General features: G+C 48.3%; 2 protein-coding genes across 3 annotated transcripts in view; both read right to left on the bottom strand.

Annotated features, from left to right (window-relative positions):
* Positions 1-4920, bottom strand: part of SPATA22 (spermatogenesis associated 22) — a 42003-nt gene extending 37083 nt beyond the window's left edge. Inside the window, exon 1 of the mRNA XM_074319559.1 lies at positions 4835-4920. The gene's annotated coding sequence lies outside the window, so the exon portion shown is untranslated. The remainder of the gene's footprint in view (positions 1-4834) is intronic.
* Positions 4921-5790: 870 nt separating this feature from the next.
* TRPV3 (transient receptor potential cation channel subfamily V member 3) overlaps positions 5791-22203 on the bottom strand; it is a 28508-nt gene continuing 12095 nt past the window's right edge. Inside the window, exons 6-17 of one of the 2 annotated variants that reach the window (XM_074319560.1) lie at positions 20944-21084; positions 18835-19115; positions 16971-17147; positions 15859-16017; positions 15030-15131; positions 13909-13982; positions 11652-11817; positions 10193-10259; positions 8616-8890; positions 7410-7522; positions 6206-6285; positions 5791-5910 (exon numbers count right to left, since the gene is read on the bottom strand). In XM_074319560.1, the coding sequence (XP_074175661.1) occupies positions 5813-5910; positions 6206-6285; positions 7410-7522; positions 8616-8890; positions 10193-10259; positions 11652-11817; positions 13909-13982; positions 15030-15131; positions 15859-16017; positions 16971-17147; positions 18835-19115; positions 20944-21084 (1733 nt within the window). In that variant the 3' untranslated portion in view covers positions 5791-5812. The remainder of the gene's footprint in view (positions 5911-6205; positions 6286-7409; positions 7523-8615; positions 8891-10192; positions 10260-11651; positions 11818-13908; positions 13983-15029; positions 15132-15858; positions 16018-16970; positions 17148-18834; positions 19116-20943; positions 21085-22203) is intronic. The other variant, XM_074319561.1, reaches the window with a different exon arrangement.

The raw sequence follows: 22203 nt of genomic DNA, 5'->3' as shown, positions 1-22203 counted from the left end.
TATGATCTACGCCTCCCTCCCCCATCATCTCTCCACACCCATCTCCCTCAGGTCTACATTGTGCTGCTTTATTCCTATGTGCCTTACGCAGACTGGTCCTTCCAGCGAGAATTTCTCCCTTATTCCTCCATCCCTCCCCCACTCAGACTTCACTCCAGCTAATTCCTATTTTTCCTTCAAAATGCAACTCAGCTCTTATTTCCTCTATAAAGCCTTCTTGGGTTGCCGATTTGCCCCTCTCCGCTTCCATCCCATCCTGAGGACGTTGCCAGTGTCTTTTTTGCAATCTAATAAATGCCCAGTAAAGTTTAGTTGAATAAATAAGTGTGTGCAAACATTCCTTCTCTACTGAAAAGTCTTCATAGCATGCCAATGTCCCTGCCTTTTTGTTGCCTTCTTTCCCAATCACTTCCTGAGTATTCCCATCTCCCAAGTGAAATTCATTCCATTCCACACTCTTCAGACTGTTACTATGACCCAAAGAATGGAGGTGGAGGGAGAAAATATACCCTTTTAAGACTAAAAGCCCATACAAAAACAGAGAAATGTTCACATTCAGTAATCACTCTGCATAAAACCTTTTAGGCTTCCCCTAACCCAACCCTTGATATGAAATCTCAAAGCCTCACCATAGCAGGACAAGTCCTATGTGCCCTGGCCTTCGTCCATCTCTCCAGCCCTGTGTCATGTCACTTGCACCCTTGCTCTCAGCAACTTGGCCAGACAGACTTCTCCATCCTCAGCTATACCAAACTCCCTTACTACCTTGGAATCTTTGCCCACATTGTTCCCTCTTCTGGAAATCCTATCCCAACCTCCTGGGATGACACTTATTCTTAAATGTGATGACACTTATTTTTAAATGTGACTCGGGCGAGGCTAGACCATTCTGTTATACAAGCCCACTGATTCTACTAGACTGGCACTTACCAGTAAACTTCAGAGAACCTAGATCTTTAGCCCAGGAAAAAGCATTCTGACCTTTACCTGTCATTTCATCTCTCTCCAAGTCTCAATTTTTCCACTTATTAAATAGAGATGTAATACTCATCAAACCTACAAAACTGTGTGTCGTGCGGGTGACCCTGCTCGCTGCGCCATTTTTCGTGCCGAGCGGCCTGCGGGTTCTCTGCTCCCGCTCCCCACATAAGAACGCAGGATATGGTGAGGCCAAAAAGGAACACCTACGGAGCCATAGGTAGGGGAGTCATACCACTATGGTCTCACTGGAGGCTGGGTTCACCGGACGTGCGACCTGCTGTCCGTTTTTCTGCCAACCTACCCACGACTCTCCTCCACTCTCCTCGACTCTGCTCCTCTGCTCTCCTCGGCTCTCCTTCATAGCCGCAGCAGTTATATTAGCAGCTAATTGGCTAACTGGCTACAGCTGACAGCCAATCAGCCACAGCTGATGGCCATCTACTACCCGAGCCAGCACCCCTCCACATGAGGCTGAGAGCCTGTAAACTACGTTCTGGGGCTCTGTCCCCACACGTGTTATGAAGATAACCAATATGAATGAAAGAGGTTTATAAATGGGAATCATACAATCTCAAAGGCTTTAAAAATTGCAAAATACCTTTTCGAAGATAATTTTTCACAATATCAAGAGCCATCAAACTGTTCATACTCATTGATCCAGGCATCCCACACCCGGAATTTATTCTGTAAGAGTGGTTTCCACCCTTTTCCTATCAATCTATCCAGAATGCTCCCACGAATGACACATTCCATTCCTAGATTATAGGCTGAAGCCTATTTGAGCTAGGATGTGGATTATGTACAATTCCCATTTCTTGCCACTCAAGAAGACACATCCCAGTGAAAAATGTTATTCTGAGAATCATTTGAATTAAGTAAATAATTCAACAACTGTAGCATATCACTTATTGATAAGTTGTTTGCAAGTTCTGCAACCCATCAAGGCACAGCAGTGTCTGGGCATTTAAGTTGAGAACTGTCATCCTTATGAAATAACTCAAAAGAGTGAAAAAATGCATATACATATGAGTTGGGCAATAATCATGGTAATAATATCAGCTCTTTCATATCCATTCCCTCATTGCCTCCTCACAAAGGTCCTGCATGGTAGATGAAGGGATTTATACTTCTGGTCTCCAGGTGGAGCCACGGTTTTATACCCATGCAAAATAAGTTGAGCGCCAATAGATAGAGCACTGCTTGGGGGTCATACATCCTGAATCACTAATATTTTCTGGCTGTGATTCCTTGGGCATGTCATTCAATTCCCTGAGTCTCCTTTTACTCAAACTGAATCCAGGGTTGTTGAGTAGTTCCATTGGGGTACTAGACGTGAATGCATTTTGAGATGTAAACATCACGCAAAGATGACATGTCTTAGTGTGCTGGCTCTGTCCCTGAGCCAGGACCAATTAATAACATTTCAGGTCCAAATAGTGGCCTTCCCCTTATCCACTCGTGTCAAGTAACATTCTAGGATTTCTAGTAGGCCTTTAAATTGGCATACCTAACACAAGGATAAAACACGATCGTAACATGGCAAAATAAATATTTATTAGCAATTATAAAAGCATTTATTCAATGGCATTAAAATGTTCTTACTCTATTTATGACTTCTTTCATGAACATAAAGTTTCACATACATACAACACTAACAACAAGTATGCAAATTAGAATTTACAAGGATCAGGCACATTCAATAAGAACAAGGTAACAACTCTGTGTTTGGGACCAAGATCACAGTAAAAATATGTAAATCAATGCAGAAATCAAGTATGGCTTACAGCCCGGGGTTACAGGCCATCTGCCTGGGCCCCGCTCAGAGCAACAGGACACAGCTGACCAGGCCTTGAGGAAGAAAAGGACCGTCAGTAACACTGGGCTCTATGAGGCAGGGGCCTTCTAAGAGCTTAAAGACTTCACAGTACAACCTCAGATACCTTCTCCCACATCTCAGGGAGGAAGGTAAGCACCATTTTTATTCTAAACAGATACATCACATAGTGTCTAGAAAACTGGATTCTTCCAGGGGCAGAGTTTAGCTAAAGGAAAATTTCCAGCCAAAACCATTACCTGAGCATGGGAGAGTCCATCCCTGGAAAAAGCCTTCCCCTTAAATTACTGAAATGTCAATCATGAAGCCCTGATACACCCATGGATTCAATGTGGCATGGTGTGTGTGTGGTTTTGTGTACATCTGTGTGCACACTTGCGTTTTAAACCTATCATACAGACCATAGGGACAATACAGACTGCGAACAGGAATGATCTGAACAAAAGAGCCCCAGCCCCTTGACATATGCCAACCACAAAGGCAGACTCAAATGTACTGAACAACTGTGCTAAAAGATATATATCATATATGATGTATATATGATATATACATACCATAAATATATCTGTGGTCCAGGAATCAGAACACTCTAGCTTTAACATCTCTAATATGACTTCCTGCATGACTTTGAATAAGTCCACTTTCCTTTCTGAGCTTCAGTCTCTAGGTGTGAAATAAGGGAACTGGTCCTTTTAAACTGACGCCCTTTGACTCATTGCTTCCCTTTGCCTTCATAAACCTACCTAAGCCAGACTGTCCAGGCTAAAAAGCCTCTGGGGGATGAACATCCAGTACAGAAAACGGTCCTGCCAACAAATTCCATCCAGAGGCACAGAATGCAGCTCTCCATACATGTGATAAGACAAAGATCCCATTGTTGATTTCTGTTTGCCTAACCTCCCAGCTTTTGTTCAAGCAGAAAATGGAAATGGCTTTATCCATCCATAGCTGACTCAGAGCAAATCTGGAATTCCCAGCTCCGTAGTGTAGAGCATCGTGCCATAGATCCAAATGGCTGCCCTTCAAACCAGGACATGTATTGTGGATAGATGTAAGCAGGTAACTCCGGATACAGGATGCTGATCTCCAGGCTTAAAGAAACTTAAAGTTTATCTGACTGGGATCTTAAACACTATCTCTAATAAGTGCTTAACGAGCTTCTGTTTAACCATCTGAAATATCTGGAGCAATTGCTGGACTGAATTGAACCAAAATCTTTCACCCTGAAATTTCCGATCTTTGGCACTAGTTCTGCATATCTGGAACACATCTGCTCCGCCATGACAATCCCCCCCCCAAAAAAAATCTTCCCTTTTCCAGAGGACATGCCTGGTCCCTATACCCCTGCTCATACCTCAGTTCGGTCTAAGCACTGCTGCTTAAAGCACTGGTTGGCTCGCAGCTGGCAGTGCAGGGGCTGCTACGGATAGTGCAGTTCTCAGGCTGTGTCCTTGACCCACCCGACTCTCCCTGCCCCAGCCCATCAAGGGCATGAAGGCCAAGTTTCTACCCACCCAGGTAAGCTGGTCCACAGAACAGCGCAAAGCAGAGAAACGGGCCCAGCACGACTGTTTGGCCAGCACATTTCATTTTGCCTCAAGTCAAATTAAGTAACCAATTGCCAAGTGTCTAAAGGCCAAATTTATTGTTGTGCTATTTAAAATTAAAATTCATGGTTAACATCTTCATGATTCTACCTTTAAAAAATCCCACACGAACCCTTTTACCAGATAACTGAGGCAGAGTGGCTTTTCTGGTAGTTTAGGCTCCAGTTATCTGGGACATTTCTTCCATCTCCACTTCACCTCTGCCCCTAGAGCTGACTCTGTATAATTTCTGGGGGAGAAAAATCAGAGGCTGAGGATCTAAACATAAGCCCCACGTTTTGGCAAGTGTTCCTTTCTCATATACCTTTTTCTCTGCTTCCACATTCACAGTTAACAAAAATATTTAATACCAGAGCATTTCAGGTAGTTTGCTCAATTCCTGCAACGAGAAATACTGATATAGAATACTAACCTCTGAGATTTAAGACCATATAAATAGAGCAGCTGCTATTTCTGTTTCAGATGCAGCCACAGTCCTGGCTTGGAGACATGTACGATTGCAGGGCCAGTGTAAGGAAAAGGGCCAAGCTCTTTCACCCAGATTACAACGACTTAGACAGGCCCTGCTTGGCACGCCCCATGTGGACTTTTGTGTGTAAAGAAAAGCTTTTTGTCTTTGCTTTGGCCACCCTGAGGCCACGTTCATACTGCTAACATCCAGTCTCAAATCTTAAAATCTATTTTTCAAGTTTTAAAATCATGTGTTTCATCTGAAGCAATTTTCATTTAAAACTGAAATGTCTTTTCTCTATTGAAAATAAAACCCTGTGTTAATGACACTACTAAAAACGTCTCTCACTTTGAGACAGTTTGAGCCTTGGGTTGCCAAGGAACACTCATTCCAAGGGTAGTTTCCTGTTCCCTGAAGGTTCCCGAAGGGCATTTCTAGATCTCACTTTTCTCTTCCCCCAGGATATCGGACTTAGCCCAGTCCCCTGTACGAGCTGGGATGGGATCAAGAGTGCCCTAAATTCAGGAAATCCAGTCACAGTAAGGGAGACAGTGGAATGTGTGGGCTGGGGCTGAAGGTTATCAAGGAAGCGTTGGCAGGACGGAAGTCTGCTCCTCAGGCCCTGGCCCCTTCCCTACCACTCCTCTCCCAGCCAAGCTGACCTGCAGTGGGTAAACCCAGGACCTTCACCCAGGACTTCCTGGATCCCAGGCTCAGGACTGCTGGCCATAGGTTTACACAAACTCTTCCCGGGGTGTTTCCCACTCAGACAAACTAACAACTGCTTCTCAGTTCAGCCACTGCTCAGCATGAAGATGCTTTCTGCTTCAAGGCAGGCAAAGCCAGGCTCCACCAGTCTGCAAAGTCTTCTGCACGGAGTCCAGGACCTGTCCTGCAGCTTTGGGTGGCCCATGCTCACATGAGCTCTGGATTCTGCTTCTACACCGAAGTTTCCGGAAATTCATCTATTTCTTCAAATGCATTGAGGGTGGTTTTGCTGTTGCTCCTGGAAGAATCTTGGACTTTGCTGAAATCTACTTTAAAAAAAAAAACCACACACACGCTATTTTTAAAATACAGCATTCTGCACTGTATGCTTCCCTATCTTGGTGCTCCACCTGTTTTGTGTTTTAGGTTTTTTTTTTACCACCTGATTTTTAGAAGTTATTTCAATGAGGATTATAGAACGTTAGCAATGGAAAGGACCTGAGAACCAATTTAATTCAATCCTCCTAATTTACAGATGGGGAAAATCAGGGCCCTCAATTCGATTTGCCCAAAGTCCCATAGTCAGACAGGAGTGGTCATCACACTTCCTAACAGCAGTAGTACCTGTCCGCCTCACGGGCCCTGGGTCCTCATTGAGGAAGGAGACGTGCGTTTTCCATTCCGTCCATTTCACCTCGTTAATCCTGCAAGTGTGACAATCATTCTGTTTCGCAACTGCACCTCATTAAATGCAAACAAATAGCACCGTGTTTGGGGTGTCCTGGACAGCCCCCTCCTGTCTGTCCCAGGAATCAGGAGCACTCCTGCCCCACAGAGTTACATCAGCGTTGTTAGGGTTTCAAATCTGCCCAAGTCCCCATTTTCCCAGGCCTCCAGGGATCAGTGCCCTCCCAGCATGTGGGACCCAGGAGCTCAGAGAGATATAAAAGGAGCAGCTTCAGATAGCAGCAGGGTGCCTGACTGGTGAGAGGCAGGCCCTGTGGAAGGGGAGAGAGGAGGAGGGAAGGAGGGCCCCAGCTGAGAAGATGTAAGGGCATGAGGTTTAAATTCGTAGCCGGTTAACTAGGGTTAAAGTTGCACTAAAAGGTGGCTAAACTTCACACCCCAAAAGAGTAGGCAGTGTCTACCGAATTGGATTGCAACTGAATATGATGGTTTGGCTAAAGTTCACATTCAGAGAACACTTCTAGAGTGAGGGTGTCAACATTAGACATATTTGTTAGAATAATGATAGTCAGAAGTGATGGTTCCTGGGACAGCATGGGAATTTCAGAGAAGTAGGTTTAGGTACAGTTATAGTCAGGTACCTAAAGAAGGTAGCTTGTAGGATTAGGCAGTCAGATGGGGGTAGGAAGAGGTAGGTTCATCAGAAAAGATGGTCATGGCGTGTGTTTTTTTAAATCAAAAACTTGATGTCTGTTAAAAGCAGCTGCCATTCTCCAGTGACAAAATGTGCCTTGGGTCCCCTGGTGTCACATGAACCCATACAAGGTAGACAGAAGGACAAAGAATTCCAGGTTGAAAAATATTTTCTAAACCAGAACTGGAGAGGGAGAGGCTGTGGAAGCCCCTCCAAAATGACATATAGGGGACCTGCTGCTGGCATAGTCTCCTTTCCTCTCCCTTCCAAACTCAGGAAGCTTCATCCCAGAGCCAGTGATGCCAAAAGAGCAAATTCCACCTCCCAAGGAGTCTAGAATAGACCATGGCTGTGCAAGTGGCAGTACTGTTTCTCTAACATTCACCAACTCGACTCTCTTGACCCACCCAAAGACTTCCGCCAAAGGGCCCTGGCTCCCTTTCTTACCGCAGACACAGCCGGAAATCTTCCTCTGCTACTTTGCACAGCTCCCCCATCCGGAATCTGCTTCTCAGCCACTCTGGCAACATTTTCTCAAACTCCAAAATTGTCCTGGCTCTCTGGGGACAGAAACGAGCCTAAGCACATCGCTGAAGGGCCAGCCCAGGAGCACAGTTGCGTATGAGTGTGCACACACCTACACACACATACACACACACATACACACACACGCACACACAAGTGCATACACACATACACATATGCACACAAGTATACCAGCGCACATCACCAAACAGCCCACCCCACTCCTCCTGGATGCTTAATGCATAGATCCTGGGGGGTTCAGCTAATCCACAGATTTCAAAAGTGAAAAACCGGAAAGTTTGGGAAAGGTGTTCACATTGCTTTACACATGGTGTGAACGATGCTTCTGGAAGTCTAGGTGCTTCCTAACTGAAAATGTTAGGATCCTGGGATCCCACGGTACAGGGAAACTCAGACATCATGTAGTCCTTCCATCCCAGGCTTGGAATGCCCTCGGCAGGTTTCTTGGCAATAATTTGTCCAATCACTCCTAAATATTGTCAACAGCCAATTAACAAGGCCCTCATAATTAGAAACTTTCTCGTGTCAAATCAAAGCTTTTCTCCTGTAGTTGCCCCATCTACCTCAGTTCTGCCTCTTGAGGCCACAGAAGGTAGTTGCTCCCTCTTTCACAAGTAGCTCTGCAGATAATCTGGAAACAATACCACCTTCTTCAACCCCAGTTCCAACACCATTTCTGGAAAGGCATGGTTTCCCAAGGCAAAGTCCTCTCCCAAGTCTGGTCACCACCTCTGGACATTCCTGTGGGTTGGTGTCCTCAGCATGTGAGGCCCACAGTATGTGAGGAGTGTCGAGGCCAGGATGGAGGAGAGCAGAATTGTCACCTCCATTGTGCTACACCCTATTCTCCTCGTAATGTGACCTAAGGTCACACTTCAACAGCCGCGTATCACACCATTGACTCTGAGAAGAGCACCCCCGTAAGCCTGAGTGCCTCTCACACTCAAGGAACCTAGACTCACAAGTCCTCAAACATGGCCAAGCAGAGGGGTCTTATGTAGATTCCCAGGCCCCAGCCCAGACCCACCGGTGCTTATAGCTGTGAATACCATGTGCTGAACTGAGTCCCCATGAAGGCCTCCATATCAAGGTCTCCACCAGTCTCACCTGTAGGCGCCAGATGCGCTCACTCTCCTTGGAGATCTTCTCCACAGTCTCTCCCATGAGCGCAATGAGCATGTTGAGGAGGAGGACGAAGGTGAGGATGACGTAGGTGATGAGCAGGAACAGAAAGAGGATGGGGTACTTGGAGTTCTGCTGGATGTTCAGGTCGCCCAGGCCTATGGTGAGTTTGAAGAGTTCCAGTACAGCATCACTGAAGCTGCCATAGGAGCTGCAGTCCTTGTTGTCATTGGAACACTTCTCAATTAGCGAGGCCAGCGCTGGGAGGACAAAACAGGGTGTTCTCATTAGCCTCTCTGCCTGGTTAATGACCCACCAAGCTTGTGCATACTTGCAGGTACACACGTGCCCCACACACACACTGCAGGTCTGCTGCCTCCTTCCCTCTGGTTAGTTAAGTTCCGGCTCCAGGCCCAGCTCTTCCGGAAGCCTCATCAAGCTGGTTCTCTTCCTTGACCTCCTGCCTTACAAAGCCCATACTCTTCTCTCCCTCTTCCACCCCACCATTCGCCTGTCAATCACTCGCAGCCTTGCAGAGTTGCCAGTTATAATCTATGTGTGTCTCTGGCTCCCCAGCTAGATTTTGAGCTCCTGACTTCCTGTAGTCTGGGTCATCTCCCCAACACTATGATGTCCTGAGGGTCCTCCTAATGCTCTGGAGTGAGATCTCCTGGTCAAGGCCAAGGAAGGTCCTTTCTACTATTCTTTCCAGTTCACTATAGCAGTGGCTCATTGCCGGCTGGCTGGCTGGATGGATGGATTTACTTACTCAGATTAATGACTAAGTAAATGAATGGATGAATAAACAAGCAAGAGAAGGATCAAATAAATAAGCAAATTATGACACAGGAAAAGTACTGGGCAGATGGGAGCATCTGCCTAATTTCAAATGCCAATGATCACGGGGGTAAAAAAAACTGTCATGGGGGAAAAAAAGAAAAAAACAAAGGAAATGTGTCTCCCATGCAGAGGGTAGAAGTAAAATCAGGTTGTGCAGTTCCCTCTGTTGTAAATGGAGAGGTTTTAAGAGGGGGCTCCCTATCCCTGGTCCCCAGAAGACCAGAGGCTCTCACAGATCTATCAGAAACAAACTGTGAGAGAAACATAATGTGGAGGGCCAAAGAAAGTTACCTTGATGCATTAATTTACTTACATTTTTCAAAAACCATCAATCAAATTTCTGCGAACTTTAGTTTTCCCATCTGTTGCATGGGGCCAAAAACACACCTGCCCAGCCTGTCTCAGCTTGTGAGAGTCACACGGATGGATGTGACAGTGGGAGGCCTGTCCCACAGTGGGGAAGGATAAGAGTGACAGGCCTGCTTCAAATCCTGGGGTCTAAGCCTCAGTTACTTTACGATCAGGGATGATGTTTCCCACTTGATTGAGATATTGAGAAAAGTAAAAAGACACTGCTTGGAAAATGCTAAGCTCAGCAAAGGCTCTGCTGGTAGCTCATATAATTGTTGCTGAGGCTGCAATGTGTTTTGTCATTTTGACATCTATATACTCGTAAAGTACTTTACAAATGTGGAAGTTACTAGTATTTATAAATCAATTACCTACTCCGAATCCAAGTAAGAAGACGATATATACAAACAAGAATTTCAGAACATCATGCAAAATGACCTACAAAGAAAGAAACATGATTGGAGGGTAAGGTCTTTGTACACATTCACGGGATACTGATTTCAGTGCTTCCCACGCTCTCCCAGGCTCCCACCCTAACCATGCCCTCCCTCTTCCCTCCACACACTCTGTCTCTGTCCCTTGTCCATGAGCACCATTCTTCATAGAGTCTCACATCTGGAATTCTCACACTTCCCAGGGGCAGTGATGTGCTGGAGCCAGCTCAAACCAGCTCACGGGAGCTGATTATTACACGTTCATGAATTTTGTGAACTGGTTGTTAAACACAGCCATTATGAAAAATTAAATATAAACTTATAAGTAAATAAATTATATTAAAACAGAGATAATAAATATTTAAAACCCATCACTTCTTAGTTATTTTATAATTATCTATGCTCTTAAGGTTATGTATATCTATCGTAGCCATATGGTGGAAATACTATTAATAATGGTACTGTCCATCTCTTCCCAGCTCCGTGTTCAGTGACGTCATATTGGTAGCTTGAAATCAGTTAGAGTGGAGTATTTACACCATAGAAATTGGTGAATGCTACAAATCAGAGATTGACTCATTGTTTTGTTGACTGTCTAGATCTAGACTGAAGACAGTGATGGATAAAATGTTAGAGCAGATTAAACTTAAAAATGTGTCATATCTGTAGCTGCTACATTGCGAATAGCACAATAATATTAATGAAATAATCTTCTAGTATTTAAAACCTATTATCCAATTCAGCAAACACATGGCTCACATCATAGACAAACAACTGAAGTTTCAACATAAGTCTTCATTGTCTCACCTTCATCTAACTCCTTAAAAGAAAGAAGAGTATCAACCAACATGTATGTTGGAATAACACTCATTTGTCAGTTGCAACCATAGGTTGGCAGATATAAGAGTTCAACAAAAGTCAACATTAGTTGATTATTATAATTATTCTGCAAGACTCAACTAGCTATGTGGAATTTACAATAAAGAGTATTGTATATTTTATTGTTGTAAATTATATGCTACACATCCTTTATATAGTACATTTTATAAAAAAAAAACGTGTGTGTGTGTGTGTGTGTGTGTGTGTGTGTGTGTGTGTGTCCCAGAGAGCTGGTTGTTAAATACTAAGCAGCACACCACTGCTTGGGGTGAGAATATCCCTTCACAAAGTATATCCCACCCCAAATACCCAACAAGCCCAGGCATTTCAAGGTCTGGACCCTTAAAGCTGACCAAAGGCAAATGGAGACAGTGGCATTCAGGAGAAAGAACAGTGGCCTGTCCCTTGGGCAAATTGTTTTTACTCTCCAGAACTGTTTCCCTTTCTAGAAAATGGACATTGTCTGAAGGCCCTCTCGGCCAGCGTGTCTCTGATGCTCGGAGGCCCCCCAACACACCTTCTGGATCATGACGCTGTACATGCCCATGGACTGGAACCCCCGTGTGTAGTAGAGCATGTTCGCCCAGCCCAGGGCCATGGCCAGCACGAGGCAGGCGAGGTACTCTTTGTAGGCAAACAAGTACAAGAAGACAGAGAGTATCACAAGCACAGCTTGGACAAAACTGTTCAGGAGACACAGGAGACAAGGGCCTTACTTACTTCTCAGCATCAGGGCAGATATTCAAACTCCCAACCTCCCTTAATCCCTGAACCATCACCCTGGTGGTGCTGACTCTGTCCCAGCTAATGCTAGAGAGACAGAGAAGGCTGCCCCAGCCCCACTCGACTACATCTGAAATCCAAACCCCAACGCCAGATGTAAGTTGGGACCAGCAGCAGGCTGGTTGCAGCAGACTTTTTAAAAACACAGATCGCCAGGGCCCCAGGAGATTCTGGTTGACAAGATCTGGAGTATGGCCCAGGAGATTGTGTATTTTTTAAACCACCCACATGATTTCTGATTCTCACATAGATTGTGGAACCACTGGGGTAGATGGAGAATGCAGTGAATGATTGCATTTTTAACCAAAATGATACTTACAAACCAATCATAACGAAAGTCCCCAACACCTACTTTTTTACCTTTTAAAAAAGCATGATACACGCTAAGTGAAATAAGCTAGTCACAAAAGGACAAATACTGCATGACTCCACTTATACAAGTACGAGATCCTTAGAGTGGTCACATTCATAGAGACAGAAAGTGGAATGGTGTCACCAGGGGCTGGGGGAAAGGAGTAGGGAGCGTTATTTAATGAGGACAGAGTTTCGGTTTTGCCAGATGAAAAGAATTCTAGAGATTGGTTGCACAACAACGTAAATATACTTAACAGTACTGAACTAACTGCACGCTTCAAAATGGTTAAGATGGTAACTTCTATGTTTTGTGTATTTTCCCACAATTGAAAAAATTTTGAGTACAATATATACCAAATACACAAGATCAAAATCTACTCTCAAACAATATGTACACCATCAGTTATGCAGACATCTAGATCCAGACTCTCTCTGGCTTATAACAGCAGGTAGCCCCCACCATTACAAAATATGTAGCTGAAAAAAAAGAATATGTAGCTAGTTAGTGAGGACACAGGCAACCTTGTTTGTCTCATGCAGTGAAAAGCAAATGTTGGGGTGCATTTGGGACTAAAGGGAGGAAGCACATCTACACTTTCTTCTACACTAACACAACAACTAACACGCAGAGGAGCAGGGCAGTGCATTGGTGGCTACACAAATGGGTTTTTCTCTGGCATCGTCATACTTTCGCAAAGGTGACATACTCCCATGTGGTTCGCATCATGGGCAGGGCTGCACCTGGCCTATCTATTCAGTGCAGTCTCTGGGCGCCCCACTCACCCACAGCGATGGAGAACTCATGCCTCCGGAAGGCAGGTACATACTTAATAAAACACCTAGGTATTTGGAAACATCAGGCCAAGATTCAAGATCCTATATACACAGCCTCCCAAATACTCAGAAGAGGGACTTCAGTGGCGTCTACAGAGCTATGGAGCCGACATTCTTCAACTGGGGCTGCAGATTCTGTTCCATTCACATGGCAGCAAAGCTGAACCCGCCTCTGCCCATTTAGAGACAGGTCACGTAAGCCTCTGTTGTCCAGTGTACATGACCTCACTTAGACAGGGCTGAGCTGGGCTTTCTGGCTAGGGCCCTATGGTAACTAAGCCTGCACTAGGGTGGGGAGCAGAAGACTGGGAGGCCGAGTCTGGCTTTGACACCACACACGCTCCAAGTGACGGTGAGTGACTCAATTCTCTGGTCTGGGCCTCAGTTTTCATGCCTTCAGATGAGACTCAACGGTTTCTCAAGTACCTCCCAGCCCTGATCTGCCAGGGTCCAAGATGGCAACTTCTAGCCCGCATGCAACTTGGAGGAATTGGGCTGGAGCCCTTCATAAAAAAAGTAAACAGCACCGTTAAACCTCTTCATGCTGTCTGCCACCCGGGGCTCTGTGGCAGGGGGGAGTCAGCCATCACTGCAGATAGATGGTGGGTCCTAGGGTTTACTGGACCTCTCCAAGGGCATCTATGTATCTCTCTTAGCAGAAGTTAGAGGGGAGGTGCCTGGCCATGCGACTATGGCGGAATGACTGGGGCACCGTGACAGCTGTTGCAGAAGGACACAGCAGCCACCATATAGGACTTCAGCCCTGCCTGTGAGGTGGTGACCAAGGGGACAGATGTACTTACAATACAAAGTGAAACCAGGCATCTGAGAGTATGGACTGCAGATCTGAGGGTCTCAGCAGGAAGATCGCGATGCCCTGAGGCCAGAAAGGAAGGAAAAGCTGCAGCCTCTCTGTGCCCCTCATTGGGGGATCTGACAACGTAGGTGTTTCCTCAGGACCAAGACTCAGCGTGTGAAGGCCCAGCCAGAGCCCAGGTGAGGGGCACAGAGGGGCACCTGTGCCTGAGGACACAGGAGAACCCAAAGAAAGAGTGCATGCTCCCCCAAGTCTTCTTATATTTCCCACTCTCATCCTCATCCTCACCCCGGAACCTGCAAAGCAGCACAACCATCTGCCATTCCCCAAATATGGCCGCCTCACTTTCCAGCCTCAGAGCCTTCGTTCATGCTGTTCCCCCCACCTGCCCTGTAATGACCTTCTCCTTCATGTCCTCATGCCCTCCAGTCCTATCAGAGTAACTACAATCTCTGACTTCAAGCCTTCCCTCCCTCCCTCCCCGTCCCCAGATGAGCCCTCTCTTCCTCTGAACCTGATGTGGGTTTTCGTAGTCTATCTCAAAGTCTAGATGCTTGTGTCCCTCTGAAATCCCCTACCAGACTGTGAGCTCAAAGAGGACAAACCCTCTCCCTCCCTGTCACCTCTCCCAGGGCTCCACATATAGAAAGTGTTCAGAATATATCTGTTGATTCATTGATTGAATCGATGGATGGATGGATCAATCAAGTGGTTGACTGATAAACAGATGGAAAGATGAAAGGATGGAAGGCTAGTGGGTAAGGATGAGTGGGCATTTGATTGGATGAATGAGTGGCTGGGTCGATGAGAGAGGGCAGGTGATTGGATGAATGGATGGAGGGGAGAGGAAGATGGGTGACTGTGGCTGGGAGGGTAGATAAATGGCGGATAGATAGACAGATGGAGGGGTGCATGGATGAAGTAGGTAAGATAGGTCTGCTTATTTATTTATTCCCATTTTGTAACTAAGAAACCTAAAGCTTCGAAAGAAAATGGCTCCCCAGATCCCCCGAGCAGTGATGGCAGAGCAGGGCAGGAGGGAAGCCAGGCTTGCTGTCACCTGCCTGCATCACACACCAGTCCGGAAGGGTTTAGTGGCCCACTCACCTCTTTCACAGAAATGCACGTGGCCCAGATGAGTACGAACATCCTTCCTAAGAGTTGCAGCCACCCCATATTGTGTGTCAAGGCCAAGGGGTGTGGGAGAGCCTGGGAAAAAGAAAAGGGAATGGGTAGTGCTGGATGGGGAGTGAGGAGACCAGGGGTAGTGCCAGCTCTGGAGGAAACATGCACATTTACCCGCCGAACCCTCATGCCAGGCCAGGAGCCAGCAGGAAGCCCAATCTCTACAGGGTGGCAGAAGGAACGGCAGTCCCTTACCCTTGCCTTCCCCATCCTTGGTGGAAACCCAGAACTCTACAGTGAGGAACCTGAACCAGTCCACACACTAACAATCCTCACACCTCGTGGCATTTGTCTGTTCTAGAACCCATCCAATTCCAGACACTCACAGGGCCGCATGGCATAGTTAATTAAAGCTGAAACTCTGTGCTACGGTAAATAGATGGGAAACTGAGGCCCAGAGTGCTGTGAAAACTTGTCCAATGACCTCCTCCTCCTCCCATTTCCTGTGGTCCTCACAGCACAAACACCCAATCAGCTCCAAATTCAGACAGAGCCTGGGTACGGCCTGGGTTTCCTTACCCTCCAGCTCTCTGCCCAACATGGGCCACCGTGGGGCTGAGCACCTGGGGCTTAGCTCAGCTAAGCACTGAGACATGTTTAGTTCCCTAGAAACAGTGAAGGACAACAATTGGGGAGGCCCATGCAGGGCTCTTGGCCTCTCTGTGCCTCAGTTTCCCCATCTGCACATGGGGTGTCTCCAAGCTCCTGCAGCTCTGACTACCCCATACCTCCCATCAAGGGGCCCACGTACCTCCTCTTCCCGGGGCCGGTAGTAAGAGACGAGAGTCAGGGTGATGTTGTAGAAGAAATAGAAGCAGAAAGACAGGAAGAACATGTACTTGGCAAACTTCTTCCATTTCTCACGCAGCAGCGTGTGAAGGGGCTCCAGGGTGAGCATCTCGTGCCGGTTCTGAGGGTAGATCGCCACAGTCACCATGGAGATGAGGGGAGGGCAGACCATTGTCAGAGGCCCTCATTTCAAAGGGAGACCTGAGTCAGCACTGCCCCCGGCAGAGGGGCCACTCATTATGTCCAATGGACTGGTTTGGCTGGAAAGGTCAGAAGGGTAATTTCCAGCTCCTGAGGCTCCTTGCCAGTGGGCCCAGGTGGCAGCCAAATGCCACCAGCAGGAGAACCTGATGCTCAGTGAGGAGTGAGGGTAGAGGGGGGCAGGGAGTGTGACAGGGGTTCTGGCCTCAACTTGGGCCCCCTTCACTCTGTAATCTTAGGAAAGCCCCTGACCCTCTCTGAGCCTCGGTCTCCTACCTATACAACTGATGTCAATCAAACTGCCCTACCCACCAGGCTGCTATGAGGGTCCACAGAGACCGTGGACAAAGTAGGCTCTGGGAAGCACGACTTGGTAAAATGTGAAGGATGGAGACCCAGTCTGCTGCCTCACTTCCCTCCAAGAGCCAAAAACTTCCCACTGTTGATCCTTTCTGTCCCCCTCCAGTTTCACCAACCTCTACCTCTTGCCTCCTCCAGGAAAACCTCCCTGATTGCTCCAGCTGTGCCTCATTTGGGGCCAGGTTTAGGGGAAAAGAGAATTCTGAGCCTGGCTATACAGAACCAGTTAGGTGAGTGGGGGAGAAACAAGATGGAGAAGTCAATACCAACGACCCATCCCCACACTGTCCAGGATTCTGGGGCCAGGAGACCGCACTCAAGGACAGCTGGGAATATGTGAGCCCAGCACAGGCCCCGCCCATTCTGTGCTGACTCCACCCACTGAGCCAAAGGAATGGGGGATTGCAGATATGCACGGCTAGTGGCATGGGGTCTTCCCAGTGCCCCTGGAATCCTTGGCCTAAGGCCCAACCCCTGTCCCTTGCCCTTCCCCAGCCCACCCGGGAGACCCACATCGATGTTGGTGTTGTAGACAATGATTTCGAGCACTGAGTTGTCTGTCATGGTGTCCACGTTGGTGAGGTCGTAGAGGGAGGACGACACAGGCCCATATGCCCAGTCGGTGAACTTCCTGGACAGGCTCCGGAGCGGCTTCTCCTTTATCTCACGACTGAGGATGTACTTCAGGATCTGGGGACAAGAAGAGGAACAACCATTAGCCACCGAAAGGGGCTTGAAGCCAACAGGGCCTGGAAGATGCTCCCACCAAGGATGGATTGAGTCTGGCCTCTGTGTCTGATGCCATGACCCCTGGGCCCGGCCTCATCTGTGGAATAGGCTAGAAGCTCGCTGTTCTGCCCATCTCACTGGGGATTATGAACACCAGAGACAAAAGGTGCAAAGGCCCTTTGCACACTGCAGAAAGCTGCACAATCAGTTAATAAAACCCCGTATAGTGAAGAATCCAGAAACCGACAATTCTGAGAAATAATTTCTGTTTGTCCTGGATTTGAGAAGAAGCCTCAAGTTTTTCCAGCTTTCCCATCACACCGTCAGTCAAGATCCTGCCAGTTGAGGCTCACTGCTCTGGCCAGACATAGGATGATGCAAGACGCCAGCCTTACAGAGAAGCCAGGGCACCCACTCTCTAAGTCAGTGATCCTCAAACTGCTGCGCATTGGGTCCCGGGAAACATTAAAAATCCCACACCACCAACTAATCCAATCCAACTCTCTGGAAGGGGGCCCAGGCATTTGTATCTTGTAAAGCTTCCTAGTGGTTCTAAAGTGCAGGCAAGACTGAGAGTCACGGCTGTCCAACTCACTATTTCCCGAAATCTGAGCCCTGGGGTCCCCTAGGATGGGGGCCAGGGCTTCCCAGGGCACTAACGCAAGGCCAAGGAGGAAGGGCCTATTGGGGAGAGCAATGTTAGAGCCCTGATCGCACTTGAACCATTGGGATTTCCATCTCATCTCACATGGGAGGCTTGTCTCCACAGCCCAGGCAGAGAGCTCCTAGGTATGGGACAGGTCTCCCACAGACAGGGTCTGTGTCTTAAGAACAGGGGTGAGGGGTTGGGAGATGGGGTTGGGGGTGGGGGAGAAATACAATTCCTCGTCTGTCAAAGCCATTCTCCATCCCCTCCTCCCCCAACAAGTGAATGAAAAGGTCCTTTGTAGGCCCCACTGGGACAGGACCTAACCACTGGGACAGGACCCAATGCCCTAAGGGCACCCGCTCCCCACCCCCACCTTGATCTCAGACCAAGCATGGCTCCAGCCACCAGTAGAGATTCGAGCTCACCCCAGCACAAGTCTCCACCAAGGCTCCCGGTTAAGCCTTGAGTCCACAGCCACATCACACAGCGCACAAGGGGCCGTAAGCAGCCACATGCTCTGCTGAGAACTTGGCTCAGAGTTTCAACCTGATGCACAGGCTGGAGTCTCTCCAGAGTTGGGGAGCAGCAGCCCATCGGCTCTGGAGTCAGAGCAGCCATTCTGGAACCCCTGTCCTCATGAGAGGCTGAAGCCCTCGAGGGTCAAACACAGCCTCCGTTCAGTGCCTTGCCATGCAAGAATCCTCAGCCATGAGGCATTAGAGATGTTATGTGACTATAGCCTTAAGGCTCCCCCAAGTGAGGAGGGTCCCAGGGCAGGAGATGGAAACAGGGAGGGTCAGGGACTGAAATCCAATGGGTGGGCCCACACGCTGCATCTCAGTGGCTCTGTGTGATCACTCAGAGCAAACCCATCTCAGGCCACAACTGCACTTCCGAAGCTAAGGCTGAGACCTTCCCCGGGCTGAGGTGTGCCCTGTGGGGCCCCAGGGCTGGCCGACGGCAGAGTGCCTCCCGCCCCCCCACCTGCCCCAAGCCCACCTCGGCCTTGCCCATCTTGGCCGCCAGCTGCAGCGGGGTGAGGCCGTCGTTGTTGCGCATGGTCTCCAGCTCCCAGTTGCCACTCCTCAGCAGGATCATGTCATACATGCGCTTCACGAAGTCATTCTGCTTTTTGAAGTCCTCAGCCACCGTCACCAGCGCGTGTAGGATGTTGTTGCCCCGTGAGTCCTGCGAGGTGATGTCTGTCTGCTCATTCTCCATCAGCAGCTGCACAATCTCTGGCTGGTTGGTGCATGCTGCCAGGGCCAGGGGTGTCTCACCTGGGAGAGGGGCAGCAATGGCACTCAGCTCACTCGTGGACCAGAGTCCCAGGAGTGAAGACCATACCGTGACCATCTCAGCAGAACTGACCCCGAGATTCCCTGTCCCTTTCCCTAGCTCCCCCTGGTGCGGGAAGAGACCGAAGCTACATCATTGCAATAACCCCCCAGCTGCCCTCCAACACTCTATCCTCAGCACAGCTGCCAGAATGATCCTTTTACCACATAAGGCTCCATTTACCCAGAATGAAAGCTCAAGAGCTCAAGTTTCGACAGGGGCCTACAAGGCCCTACATCTTCTAACGTTATCTCTTCCTCTCTCCCTCATTCCTTTCCAGCCACAAGGGCCTTCTTCCTTTTCCTCAAACACACCAGGAATTTTCCTGCCTCAGGACCTTTGCACTGGCTGTGCTCTCTGCTGGCAGTGCTGTTCCTCAGATATCTGCTTCACTCAGCCCCTCACCTCCTTCAGGTCTCTGTTCAAACATCACATTTGCAATGAGTCACCCTACCTGCCATATTTAAAAATGGAAATCCACCTCTTTCCTGCCCCAGAGCTTCTGTTTCCACTTCCCCTGCTTTACTTTTTATTTTTTCAATAGCACTATCCTTTTCTAACATATTACATAATATTACATTTATTATGTTTATTATTGATGTTCTCGTTCCCATCTAGAATGTTAGTTCCATGAGGGCTTTTTTTGTTCCCTGATATATTTCAAACACTTGGAACAGTGCCTGATATATATAGTAAGTGCTCAAATATTTGTTAAGAATAGAGAAGGCAGGTGACTCACACAAGGTCACACAGCAAGCCTGAGGCAGAACCAGGATTGGACAGCAGGTCTCTTGCTGCTTCCCTCCCAAACTCTCTCCTGTCCCGTGTCTCTTCCTCCCACCCAACAAATGTTTCCCTACACTGGTTCCAATCAGGTCTGATGCTGGGCAATGGACTGCCAAGACCCTGTCCTCAAGGCCATCCAGACCCATTTAGTCTTACTGATTAAAAAAACCACCTGGAAGAGAAAACAGGTCAGTGGTTGTCGATTAGGAAGAGGGTTTGACTACAAAGTTGTACCAGGAAACTTTCTGGTGTGATGGAGCTGTTGGTTCCCTGTCCTGACCACGATGGTACGCATGTGTGGAAAGGAACAGAACTACAACTGTACGTTACAGTGGGTGAATTTCACTGTATCGAAATTCCACATTAAAAAAATTTTTTTCACCTAGAGCATTGTAACCCCAATTGCTTTTGGACACCCTAAGGTGTCAGTCAGGGAATTTTCACACTCTCATTTTGACTCCTTGTCTGCAGTCCTGAGAAACACTGAGCACGGGGAACAGAGGCCAGAGCTGACAGCCAGGAAGCCTACGTGGGCTCCTTATTACACTGGGGCAAGTCCTCTCCCTTCTCTGAACCTCTCACCTCACCTGTGAACTAGGGCTCTCTCTCTCTCTCTCTCTCTCTCTCTCTCTCTCTCTCTCTCTCTCTCTCTCTCTCTCTCTCTCTCTCTCTCTCTCTCTCTCTCTCTCTCTCTCAGGTCTCCGTTCCCTGCAGAGAGCTGCTTAGGTGAAGGCTTGTGTGCCTCTAAGACCACCCAGCACCCCCTCTCCCTTAGGCCCTGGCGGTCCAGTTCAGATGGACTAGAGCCCTCCCTAGCCCGGCTCTGTCCTCCCGGACACGGCAGAAATTCGCCGTGGGTTTCTCCACCAGCCCGCCAGCCCTGCGTCTCGTGGGGCGAAGGCCATCGTGCTGGAGCGGGGTGGGGCGCCCCCCCCCACCTCCCGGACCCGGCCCCCGACCCCGTGCCAGGCTGATGACACCCACCGAAGTAGAAGCCTTCGTGCTGGTACTTGGGGTTGAAGAAGACCCCCTTGGCGTGGGCGTTGACGTCGGCGCCAGCTGCGATGAGCAGCGCGGTGATGTCGCCCTGCCGCCGCTCGATGGCGATGTTCAGTGCCGTCTGCCCTGCGGACAGGGTGGGGTGAGTGCGGGGGCGGCGTGGGGTGTGGGGGACTCAACGGCTGGGACACTGGGTGACAGACCCTATCTGGCTTTTTCCCCTTTCTGGCTTCCATACCCTCCACGGAATCCTAGTGAAATAACAGCTGCCTGTCTGGTGTGTGTCGCCAACTACCAAGAGTCCCAACTTCCTTCTTTGCTCCATTCATTCTTGCATGGAAGCAAGGAATATTTATGGAGTGTTGGCTCTGCTCTGGAGGGGGTGGGATACACTGCACACAGGATGCAGTTTTGACTTGTCCTGAAGAAGCACACAGTCTCACTGAGAATTAGGTGCTACCATACAGGAAGGTGGAGGCGCTGTGGTTCCAGAGCAGGGGGTCAGCGGTCTTCCCAGAAGTGACCTCTAAGCTGCCACCCGGTAAGTTTCACGGGACTGGATGGGGCTAGCTCATGGCCTGACAAGCCAGGTTAAGAGGGTTAGAACTTCATCCTAAAGACCCTGGGAGGTCGGCCACAAGGTATTGAAGCAGGAAAGTAACATGGCCAGAGTTTGGGTTTATGTGCATGTGCATTTTCAGATCATTCTGGCTGCAAAATTGGAAGATGTCTTAGAAGAAGCCCAGACTTATGCAGAACTGTGGCTCCAGTTGAGAGATAATGAAGCCCCAAGACCCTTAGAGAAAGTGTCCTCAGGATGGTCTGTGGGGCTTGGGGGAGAAAGGGCATCTCTGGTAAGGTCCTGGTGTCTGGACTCGGAGCTGGGTGGCTGGTGCCTGTGACCGAGGAACAGAACAGGGAACAAGCAGTGGGAAGGGGGAGGAGGGACATTAACTCTGTTAGTGGAGCCTGCAGAACCTCCAGACGGAGGGGAGCAAAAGGCTGGGGCGATAGTCTTAGAATGTCCCACTAGAAGTAGCATTTTCCAAAGAGCTGCCATCATACCATAAATAAAAATAAAGTCCTGGTGGATTAAAGAACTAAGCAGTTTTAAAATCGGAAAATTTACGTGGGCCGGTTGGCTCAGTTGGTTAGAGCACAGTGCTCATTCCGTGTTTCCCCAAAAATAAGACCTAGCTGGACAATCAGCTCTAATGTGTCTTTTGGAGCAAAAATTAATAGAAG

The sequence above is a fragment of the Rhinolophus sinicus genome, linkage group LG15 (assembly GCF_036562045.2).
Source record: "Rhinolophus sinicus isolate RSC01 linkage group LG15, ASM3656204v1, whole genome shotgun sequence".
Taxonomy (NCBI): Eukaryota; Metazoa; Chordata; class Mammalia; order Chiroptera; family Rhinolophidae; genus Rhinolophus; species Rhinolophus sinicus.
The sequence above is the reverse complement of the archived record's forward strand: the minus strand, read 5'-3'. Positions and strand labels throughout refer to the sequence as shown.